Here is an 11,845-nt window from a genome sequence, read left to right as displayed (position 1 = left end):
AAGGGAAGGGAAGGGAAGGGAAGGGAAGGGAAGGGAAGGGAAGGGAAGGGAAGGGAAGGGAAGAAGATTATTTACATTGCTCCATTTATAAAATTTCCTCACGAAGTTCTTTTTGAAAAGCCCTGGCTGCTGCTTTTCAGGACAGAAACAGGTGGGGACTTGTTGCAGGAACACCCCAAATCATTTTTTTTTGTCAGGGAGGAAGGAAAATACAAAATCTGACTGTGAGTCATGTCTGGCAATGCTTCTGTTTATTTATAAATTACAAGGGGAGATGCATCCTGCAAATGTCCACAGGTATCTTCATAAATATCACAATCCCCTAAATAAAAAAAATCTAAAAATTCTGCTGGTGATGGACATTTCATTTTCAGAATGTGACAAAATTGTCATTCTGTGCTCGTTGTTCAAACCAAAAGGAGCTTCACTTACAACCTTGTTTATATTACTTTATATTTGGTTAAGAGTGATTTCTTTTCCCTGAATATTTTGCCCTCAAAATTAAAACATTTTTATSAGAGAATTTATCTTCCAAAAAAAGAAAAGTATTAATGGGTGGTTGTGTGTAAACAATCTCTCCCTTCAATATAGAATAAACTGATACAGTTTATTCTTACATAAAATAAACTGATTAAGGTGACCAGCCTCMTCAACTGGAGTTGATGTTATCTGTTAAAAAGTGTAACTCAGGGGTATCTCCTGCTTTTCCCAAACTCATCACCTATTTTAGAATGATACCTCATGGAAATGCACATTTTTTCACAGCATTCACAGCCCYGAGGTCACAGTTTTATCCCAAATGCCTTTTTATCCCAGGATTTATGTCTAAAGCTCAAGCCTAAAATTCTTTGTGAAACAATGCCTGGTTTTCCTTTTTTATAAACACAGAAAAGGTTTCAATCCTTACGGGTTTATTTGCAACCCCAACATAACCAGCAGGAGGTGGAGGTGCAAAGCTGACCCCTAAACAGACTTTAAAAATGGACTTTAAAAACAGACTTTAAAAATTGACATTTAAAATGGACTTTAAAAATTCACTTTAGAAATTTACTTTAAAAATTTACATTAAAATGGACTTTAAAAATGGACTTTTAAAATTTATTTTTAAAATTTATGTTAAAAATGGACTTTAAAAATAGACTTTTTTAAAATGGACTTTAAAAATTACCTTTAAAAAATACTTTAAAAATTTACTTTAAAAATTGACTTTCAGACATAAAGCCACCAGCAAGGAGATGGGGGCAATGCCAGAATCAAATAACCAAAATATAGATCATAATTTGGAACCTCTCCATGGCCTCCGGCTAGGCAGAGCTCCTTTAAAACCCACAATGAAACACTGAAAACATGGAAAAAAAATAATAAATTATATGGTTCGATTCCTTGAGCTAAAATGCTGTGCCTCAGGTTATGAAAGCAGCTTCCTTGAGGCAGTTTTTAATAGCTGCAAATACCTGCTTACTACCAAATATCACCATTTCCTACTAACAGGGCCTTTATGGGRAACTCTGAATTTATGTTTTTTCATAATAAACACACAGGACTAAGTAGGTGGACTCTAGAGTGAATAATTACATATTTTGCCTCTCAAAAACTTGTTTGATGAATGCAAAATAAACTCGTGGAAGAGTTCGGATGTTTGCGGTGAAATGTTTTGAGATAATCAAAGATAAGCTTGGCTTCAAGAAAACAGCTGGAATAAACTCCAGGCCTTCCAAACAAAATTAAAATGTGTTTTAAAATCAAAATGTGTCTTAAAATTAAAATGTGTCTTAAAACCAAAATGTGTTTTTAAACCAAGATGTGTCTTTCCCCATYGTTTCACAAGAGGATTTTCCTCTCCTTTTTGTGCCTTTGGGTTCCTAGGGGAAAAAAGTATTTGGGGAATTCGAAAATTTTTATTACCCAAAGAAAAAAAAGGTAAGAGGAAAAAAAGAGGTAAGAAATTGGCCATCCCAGCCAGTACAAACCAGTTCATCACTGTTCTGGGGCCAGCTGGAATGARGAGGAGGAGAGGGTCCTGCACCAGAATTTATAATTTTTACTGGGAGTTGGGAGCAAATCAACCTCCAAAGCCACAAGTGAAGTGACCGGGCCACAAATGAAGATGGAGATTGTCAGAAATTCAATTTCTAGACAGGAAGAACTGAGCAAAGCCGTGCTTAAAAACGATCCTTAGTGCTGGTTTAAATTTATGACTGGTTTAACCACCCCAGCTTTTTCTCCAGCTCAAATTTTTTCCTGAAATTAAATTCAGGACCTACCAGAAGATAAAGGCCACTGTAGCAGGTCTCCAAAAATACCCTGCAAAAATATTTTTAAATGGCTTTTTTATCCACTTAAAATATATATTTCGAAACAAATGGCMCTTGAACTGGAAACGGACGTGTGGCCTAGTTAATTGTCGAATTATTTAATAAAAAGGCCTTTCTGTGCCCACTGGAGGAGATTTTCTGCCATCAGCACCACTCTGCTCTCAGCTTGTGTTGGCTGCAGCTCTGGCAAAGCACTTGTTGGAAATGAAATGTGGAATTATGGCCGGGGGAATTTCCTTCTCCTGACCAATCCCATTCTTGTTGCTGTCAGAGGCAAAAATCCCAGTGATTTGCAGAGGAGTGGGAACAAGAACTCCTTGAGAGGGTTGGGAAGCTGACAGGAATATCCCAGGGTTAATGGGTTCAGCCCAATATTAGCGCTGGTGCTGCCTGGTGAAGCAAAATTATCCCTTCAAAAATAGAATATTGAGGCAGAACAAGAACAGATTGGTGATAAATAAATCAGTGGGACTCACTCCCTATTTAACTGGGTTTTATTTATAAATAAACCCCTGAGCACTAGGAAATTCTGGGTTCTGAGAATTGAAAACACAGCCTGAAATTTCAAACAACTTTCTAAGTTATTTRTTTACCAACCCCTGCTGAAGGGGAAGATTTGGGATTTTGCTGATTGCACTCCCTTCAAAAAGCAGCAGGACCAAACCCTCTGGGTTTTATCAGCACCTCCTGCACTGAGGGTTTGTGGATGTTTCCACGCACGTGAGATTCACTCCAGGCAGGTGATCACAAGGGATAAATGGGATTTTGCCCTCTTGGGATAGGCATGAGGGCAAAGAGCCTGAATTTATTGTAGATTGCAGCTTTCTGTGCCTTCGTCCTAARCTGAAATTGTTGGTAGCATCTGAGCTGAAGTTTGCCMAAGCCCTATAGAAAAAAAAATCCTTTTTTATTTCAGCAGTGCCCAGTGGGGCACTCCCAATTCCTCTCCAGAGTCTGTTCAGCATCCCACTGACCCTACAAGTCTTGAATTGCCCCAAATGGCTGGATAGCACTGAGACCTACAAGATCTGGTGGCTGGGTATTYCTCCAAAAGAACAATTTTGGGGCAAAACCTGGAAGATCAGGGAGCAAACAACACAGGGAGGGGGAATTTCTATTCTGGGATGGATGGATGGGAATGCTCAGTGCTTTGGGATAACTGCACAGATAGAATGAATGGATTCCAGCAGCCGGATGCATCCTTGTAAAAATTTTCAGTGAGAGAAACCCAGGGTGAAAAAGGAGTAGAAAATACRGCCATTCTGTAGGAAAGTTTGTTTTAAAACTAAAGGAATTTGAAGGAATTTAAACATTAATTAGGTGGTATTAAACATTAATGTTATACGAAGACAGAGTAAATGGAACAAACTGAACTCGGGAAGTTTTCAGGTCATATTTTTAAAAGTTGGCAGAAAACAAATCTATGGAGGTTCTTGATCCTCAAAATGATTTTTTTAAAGATATGAGAGGAGAGGGGCTTAACAATGGTGTTTATGGGTTTATATTTTTATTTTCTCTAGCCCTTGGGTTCTATTTTCTGTCATAGCCACTAATGCTAATATTGCTGTTATGAACACACATCCAAAGAACTTCACTTCATTTTTTCAATTAAAAATATTAATTATTATCAAAATTAAAGTATACATTTAATCCCCACCAATAAAGTCCCCTCCCTGTTTCCTGTAACAGCCAAATGAAGCTGATATTTTCAGAATATTCTCCTCCCTCTCACCTTCGTCTCCTCATTCTTCTCCCCCCTGCTGCTTAGTCTTTATTTCACTTTATTTATTTATAAGTGTTTGGTACAAAACTTGGTGCAGGTCTCATCCAGGGCCTGCTGAAATTAATAAGAAATTTTTTTCTACAGGGCTTTGGCAAACTTCAGCTCAGGTGCTACCAACGAATTTCAGTTTAAGATGAAGGCACAGAAAGCTGCATTCTACAATCATTTCATGCTCTTTGCCCTCATGCCTATCCTAAGAAGGCAAAAAAAAAGAAAAAAAAATCAGAAATGTCCATCTAAGAAAAAAAAAACCAACAAACCCCCCCCTCATACTTCTGGTGCAGAACAGTAGTAAACCGAGTTTTATGAGTTCTATCACAACCATATAAAATGCTTTACTGAAAAGACCACTGAGCTGGAAAAACTCAGGAAAAACTACCCTGAATTCCATGTGAACACTCATAAATCTGCCCCCCTTTTCCTCTTTTTTTTTTTTTTCCCTTTCCCCTCCTCAAGCACATTTACCATAAAACTCATGTTCCACATCAGATTTCCTCTCCCTTTCATAGGCAGCCTCAATATCTCACACAATCTCGAGCTCCCAGAGCCGGATTCGGGGCTTTATTTCAGCCCTATTGCGTTACCGCGCCGGCTCTGGCCTTGGGTTTCAGGCTCTGTGCAGATCTGCAATTTGCAATATCATATTATTTATGGCCCTGCTAAAAGGTAATGAGCAGTAAAATACAATGAACAAGCGCAGATATTAAGGCGGGCCTGACGTGGTGGGAAGCGAAGGAAATTTGAGTTTTACCCAGGTCGCTTTCAGGAGAGGAAAAAAGCCAAAGCTTCAAACAGCTCTGACAAAAATGACATTATAGAAAATCAAAGTCCCGGTGTGAGGTTCCAAATTTGCATTTAGCAGCTTTATTTTATTCGTGTTTTAGATTTCGGAGTGAATACCCCGTACCTGAGACAAGCCGAGGTGCACAGACGCCGTTTCGGAAATGTACATTATTTTGCCATCGGACGCCACGACGAAAACAAAGCCATCCAGAGTCTGAAATAAAGAGAAATGCACAGGATGAAAAGGGAGAAATCTGTTTAGACCATTTATCGTGGAAAAAAAAAGTATTTTTGAGGATTATTTCTGTCTGACTTCAGCAGAAAACAGCAAAATTTAAGGGATAGAAACGTTTATCTGATGCTGATCCCTCAAACTCAGGGGGAGTGTCAAATCCTCCTCATTCCCCTGCAGATGCAGCTTTGCTGCTCCACTTTCACAGAATGTTTTGCTGTTGATTCAGGCTTTTTTTAGTGCCTAGCCCAAATCCTGAGCTCTGCGGCGCTCAGGGGGAAGTCAGGCCCTGCCTGAGCCATTTTTTATGGCAGAGCCAGCTCACTGCTATTTGCAATATATTTAATGGCACCATAAGCAGTGTTTAAATTGGGCTKTATTTTCAATAATGGATTTCTGAAYAGAGGGCTCTCTGCTCTGTAACTATGGGAATTTCCCCCCCMAAAAAGCAGAATAAGTCAGCATTCAAAACTTTATCTCGCTTTAAGGGAGATGTTTGTGCTTGTTATCCTTGCAATCTGCAAACCTCAACCGATGTAAAGCTGAGATCCAATCCTACAAATTCTTCTTGAGGGGATATTGGCTGGGAGGCAAATATTACTTATGTGAGTAAAAACTCAAGTTTGATTTAGTCAGGAATTATTTATATGAGAAAAAAARGAATGTGGTAAAGCTTAGCCAAAACTGGCCATGATTTGGGCACAAAACCTCTCAGTTTGGCGGTCCTTGACTTTTCAGTGCCCAATTTCAGGCATTTTTTCCAAAGTATCTGATATCAAAAAGTCTCCATTGTGTCTCCCCAGTGTAGAAAGCTTTGATCCACACACAGCCTGTGAATCTCAGGGAATATTCACACATGTGAACATCACTGGACAATATATTTGGAAGAGAGAAACAGTTTTTACAGTACTTTGGTTAAAAAACCACCTGTTTTAATCCATTTAATGTCACTGAACCAGAAGAGAAGCAATAAAATMCTGTCTGCTTCGTGCACCTACAATGCCACACCAAAATACTTGAAAATATTCYAAATTATTCTCTGGCCTACTAATGACTCTACAGCATATAATTGAAACCAGATTACTCTTTGCTTTTTCTTTTTTAAGCATACATTAAATTTTGTGGAAATATTATAATGGGAAATKAATTATTACACCTTAGCATTGTTTTTAAACACTGTTGTTCTGCAATTCCTTTTCCCAATATCACAACTAAACCCATGTCAAAGCTGCTGATACTGCATCATGTGGAGCAACACATCCCAAAATTCCATGTACAGAAAAGCCAATTGGAGCTGAAAACTTACATGTAAATCTTCAGCCTGAGAAGCCTTAAAAATTTAAAAAAAAAAAATTGCAGTAAATGGGTGTTTATTAAAACGTTCAGCTTTTTTCATTCAGGAATAACTGAACTGTAAAATGACTGTTACAGGTGGTCAGCATTTAATTTTGTGTAAATTCAATTAATGCCAAACAAAACGGGGACCAGCCAACAGGGAGGAGGAGGAGGAGCGAATGTAACAATGATTTGTATGACCGGGCATGTATTGTAATTTATTTATTATATTATGCATATAGAGCATTACACAGAGCTGGATTGGAATTTTCTAGGTGGGCTCGGGACTCTGAAATAGCTGAGATGACATCGGCTGCCTAAAAAAATAATTGTCAAGTCTGGAAATGCCTTCCCAGGGGATAATTTTGMGCTCTGGCATTGCCTGGATGCGGTCAGAGCCTCCCTTTCCAAATCAGCCTCCCAAAATCTGTCCTTTTTTCCCCCAGGAGAAGCGGGGATGTTCCATGGGAGCAAATAAATGACTGCGCTCGTCATTCCAAAGCTCGGGGGAGCTGGCACAGCTTTCCCACCTCACCTCCCCGGCCGCTGAAGCTTGGGGACCGCGACATCTCACCCCCCGGCTGAGGGGACAGCGGAGTGGGCAAATCCTCCCGGCGACAGCGCGGCCGCGGAGCCCGAACAGAGATTTTTCTGTTGAGGTTTTTATCCCCAGCCGAACGAGCAGTGAAAACAGCCCCAGCTCTGTGACCAGGCATTAACCTCCCCCATAAACCCTCCCGTTAAACGATTGCGCTTTGCTGGCTCTTTAAAATCGACAAAAAATAGGCCAGAAAACCCGTGCTGCGTTAAGTTCACGTATTTTTTTCAAAAATGAGCTAAACGCAATTCTTTTTTTTCTCCTCTTGCTGGCACGCTCGCACCGGCTGCAACTTCCAAAACTCTGCTGGGCGGGAAGAATTCAGAGGAACTCCAGGGCAGATCACCGGGATGTGAATAATGGCATTTTCGGGTGCTAAAGCCCATTGGAGAGCCAATCCAGGTGCTCTTCCCCCTCCTCGGGACCCCGGCGCTCCCTCCCAGGTTTCCCCTCCCGAATCACCGGCGGGGAATGCCGGTCCCCGGTCCCTTCTCCGGGGGCTTCTTGGGGACATCTCCGGCACTTTTGGGGCGGCTGATTAAAGCTTTAAGGGCTGGCAGGAGGGGATGAGCCCCCCATTCCAGCGCTTCGGCCAATATCAAACTATAAAAGTATAAAAGACGAAAAAATTAAATAATGGGAATATAAGTGGTTGGAGGCTCGGTGTTCTGCTCTCCCAGCCCGGCGAGGCTCCGGAATGAGGTGAAGGCTTCACCCAGACTCCTGGCGTGGTGCGGGGGTGATGAGAAAGTGGAGAACGAGGAGGAGGAGGAGGAGGAGGAGAGGCAACACCTCAACCCCAGGTTTCCGATGCGCAGTGCGTACGGGAGGAGGAAGGCGTCCACTACCTGAAGCAAGTGCGATCCGAGCTCCATGGCCACGTTATCCAAGGGCCCAATCCTGCTCGGCTGTCCCCAGGCGTCACCCAGACCTGCAAGGAAAGCAAGGAGCTGCTCAGAGCAGGAAGCAGGGCCGGGTCCYTCCTGTCTCCCCGGCGGGACCTGCGCTGCCCCTGACCCCCCTTCTCCGGCGGGAAGAGAGGTGGGAAAGGCTGAGTCCCTTCTACACACGGGGATTGGAAGGGAATTGCTCTTTTTCTGGACATCCCCGAGAGCCATCAACCCCGGCCGCAGCCGCTCCCACGGCCCGCCGGGCTGGTCCGTCCTTGCAGCGGCACCGTCCCCGTTCCCGTTCTCCTGTCCCTCTGTCYGGCCACTCCCGAGCTGCCCAAGAGACTGAGGAGAGTAAATAGGGCCGGAGCTCGATCGGGGATGAACTGCCCCCGCTGACCATTCATCTGCGCACGGACGGGACGGACCCATCCAACCCCACTGACCCCACAGCCCACCCCGGCTCGGGGGACGCCCCACACCGCCTTGGTGACAGTGAAATGTGTTTGATGGAGGCGGCCTGGGGCGAGGAGGGGCGGGTGCGCTGGGGTTTGCGTGTCGGTTGGTTTGTTTGTTTGTTTGTTTGTTTTTCCCTTCCTGCGTGAGAAGCAGGCTGGAGCTGAGACCGCCACCGCGCCAGGGACAGGGCTGGACACTGCTGCTGGCACCTGATGGCAGAGCTGCCACTGCCCGTGGGAGATGGAGGGACGCGATCTCATCCATTCAGTGCCTCCTTTTCGGAGAGAAAAGCCAACCCTCGGCTTCGGGGAGGCCTCGGAGGGCGCTGCGGAAGGGTCGGCGGCCCGGGATGAAAGGCGGGGATTCGGTGCTGCCGGCCTGGAATTCTGCAATCGCCCCGGCACACGGGTACACCGCCATAAAACCCAGCCCCGTGTTTTCTCCGGTGCTCCCTTGCCGCCCAGGTGCCTCCAAAGAAAACTCCCTCCTCCCGGCTGCGGCAGGAGCCCCCRTCGCCTCCGGAAGGAGGGAAAAGTTGGCAGAAATCCCTGCCCTGCACTCCAGCTCCGTGATTCTGAACGCCCCTCCTGAAGCCCTCACGGATCCGTCTGTGCTTTGGCCGCTTAAACCTGGTCTGGAAATGATGGGGGGTTTCTCTCCACTCTTGGGGCATCCCTTGGCATGGGCAGGATCCCCCACGGGAGCGGCGGCGGGGAGGACGCGCCTGCCGCGCCRCTTCCCCCGAGGTTTGATTCCCGTCCCGGTGTCAGTGGAGCCGGGTTCCACGTTCCGCTCCCTCCGGGAAAGCACTGAGGAGCTTCCCACGCCAAGCAGGGGACACTGGGGGCCTTGGGCGGCCCTGAAGCCGCCTTTCCGCCGTCCCAAGGCAGTAGCAGCGCCCAGGACCATTCCCAAAAGGCGGTGACTGCATCCCCACCCAGTGTCCGTCTCTGCGGGTCCCTCCAATCCCGGAAATGCGCTTTCCCGTGGGAAGGGGAAGGACACCTTCCCTACTCTGAAAGAAGCCTTTGCCAAGCGCCGGGAAATTCGCTCGGAAGAACCAAACGAAAACTCGCGCTTTTTCCCACCTTTTCCTAATTCTCCGTTTGGAAAGGGCTCCTAAACTTCCAGAAACACGTCAAAACGCCCTTTCCGCTGAAACGCGTTTTCGTCTGGGGAGAAAAGTTTGGGAATCGCAGAGTCATCCTGCGGTTTCTTTCCCGATTCGGCAACAAATTCACACTCCAGAGTCTGTCCCTGTGCCGCGCGGTTTGCTCACATTTCGATTTACGAATTACAAATCTCGAAATATGAGATTGCAACCCTACAAAGGGAGTCACACACAGCGGTGGAAAACCTGTCCTGAGCTCTCACATTCCGAAAGACGGAGCAGATTTATTTCTTGAGCCGCTGACGAAGCTCTCCGAGAACGAGCAGCGTCTCTGCCCCAGCCGTACGAGGAAATTCGTTCCTTTCACAGCATCCCCCAAATCTGCACAGGTTTTGAGGTTCTTTCCTAGCCCTGACTAAAAATAAGTCACTTTCTCACATTTGCTCYCTTTGAAATTATAAATTGAAGTTGCAATCGCGAACGCACATCAGACGTAAACACGTTCGGTGGATCAGCTTGGCATTCGTCTGAGCTTATCTCAAAGCCGGTGATTTTACCATTTAATCCGCCAGCAGATTGCTTTAAACGTGAAAAATGAACGAATAAACCCTCGCATTCGAAAAAGCATTATATAAATAATATTCTAAAGCCCATTAACTCGTCTTCCCAAAGATTTGCGAACGCGCGGCGTTGCGTCCTGTAAACATAGGGATGCAACAGGCTCCGCCGGGCTGCTCCTGCCCAGCCAGCAAATAACGCACAAATTCACTCATCGGCCTGGAGCGGGGCCAAAATCGCTGACGATACACMGCGAGCCTTTCCTGCGCCGCTCCATCGGGCTGGRAGTGCGCTGGGGTGGGAAGGTATCCCCGTCTGGGGAGCTGCCGGCTGTCCGACCCGGCTCAGCCACCGCTGCGGTGCCCAAAGGGTTGTTTGGAAGGAAACATTTTAAAACGYCCCCTCACAGCAGGGTTTAGCTGGCCCACGAAGAGAATTCCCTGCTAGCGGGTAGCTGGAGCATCCTTCCCGCAAATGCCGGGAGCACCAGTGCGGGTGGCCTGGCCCTGAGCGCGGCTCCTTAGAGGGTCAGGGATCATCCTGGGGGGATCCCGGGAGCTGCAGGCAGCGTAAAGCCCGAAAAGCCGGCGCTGGGCTCAGCGGCAGAGCCCGGCCCGGCCGGCGGAGCTGGCACGGCCCAAGGCAGTCCCAGGCTCAACCTTCTGTGTCCTGGCACTCCAGAAAACACGGCGAGATGAGCCCTTCTGCTCGTCTGCCCTGCGTTTACCGGTGTTTGTACCGGTGTCTGTCCCCGCCGGGCCCGGGCCGTGCGGGCAGAGCAGGACCGGGATGCCTGACACGGGAAAAAACCGGCCCCAAGGGCGACTGTGCCCGCAGAGCTCTCCGGGCACCGGGCGGCAGCTCCGGCTCCGACAGAGCCCGCCCGAAATCACAGAGGGTTTTACACAAACACCCCAAATTTCGTGCTGCTTTTGCAGTTAATAACCGGGGGGATTTTAGTACCAACGCGTCCCTCTCCAAGCAAACACGGACAAAATCCCGCTCCGCTYCCTGCGCCTTTTGACATCTCTGGCTGTTTTCAAAGCACTTCAATATTCGCTTTGTACCATTTCCCAGTTTCCAGGGAGGGAGCGGGCTGAGTTAAACTGTAATGAGATGTAGAAATATTTGGGAACAGCTCCCACCTTTGGTCTCCGCATACGTAAGTTCGTCCACACACACATTTGAAAGCCCGGTAGCTTTTCAGCTCGGGATTCTGCTAAAAGAATTACTTAGCCATGTATTATGTTAAGTATCGGGTTGCCCTGTAACTTGGAGTATTTCCTTTGTGTCTGCTGGGCTGTTCCTCGGCTCCCCCGGAGCGCAAGGTCCCCCATCCTTCACAGGGACCCTCGGGGCAGCGACAATCACCGAGGGTTCGCTGCCTCTCCCGGTTTTTGGGTTTTCCCCAGCGCGGTTGTGCCTCCCTCGGACGGGAGAGCCCAGGGAAGTTCCCGAGCGGCTGCCCCTGTGCTTTGCGCCCCTCGTTGAGGCAGGTCCGAGGCTCTGCTGTCACCCCGGGAGGAGGGGGAGGCAGCGGGGCGAGGGCAGCCCTGACCCCTCTTCCCAAGCCCCGACTGCAGCGAGGTGAGGGATCTCAGCCCCGAGGGCACCGGAGGATCCCAGGAGCCGCGATGGCTCTGGAGGGAGCGGGGATTCCTCGGGCCCGGCGAGGGGAACCTCCGAGAGGGGGAAAATCCCCGATCACAGGMGCTTTGAGAAAGAGCAGGGCTGAGCGGGGATGTGCCGTGCCTCCCGCTCCTCTCCGCGGCCGAAAGCTG

The 11,845-nt window shown here is 47.2% G+C and overlaps 1 protein-coding gene across 1 annotated transcript in view; it reads right to left on the bottom strand.

Annotated features, from left to right (window-relative positions):
• The window catches only part of SIM2 (SIM bHLH transcription factor 2), a 55,087-nt gene that overhangs the window by 39,011 nt on the left and 4,231 nt on the right, over positions 1-11,845 (bottom strand). Inside the window, exons 2-3 of the mRNA XM_057377228.1 lie at positions 7,895-7,977; positions 5,006-5,095 (exon numbers count right to left, since the gene is read on the bottom strand). Coding sequence (XP_057233211.1) covers positions 5,006-5,095; positions 7,895-7,977 — 173 coding nt within the window. The remainder of the gene's footprint in view (positions 1-5,005; positions 5,096-7,894; positions 7,978-11,845) is intronic.

Source organism: Malurus melanocephalus, unplaced genomic scaffold, assembly GCF_030028575.1.
Source record: "Malurus melanocephalus ecotype Western Australia unplaced genomic scaffold, MMel_1.1 scaffold_307, whole genome shotgun sequence".
Classification (NCBI taxonomy): domain Eukaryota; kingdom Metazoa; phylum Chordata; class Aves; order Passeriformes; family Maluridae; genus Malurus; species Malurus melanocephalus.
This window is presented reverse-complemented; position numbering and strand designations above follow the sequence as displayed.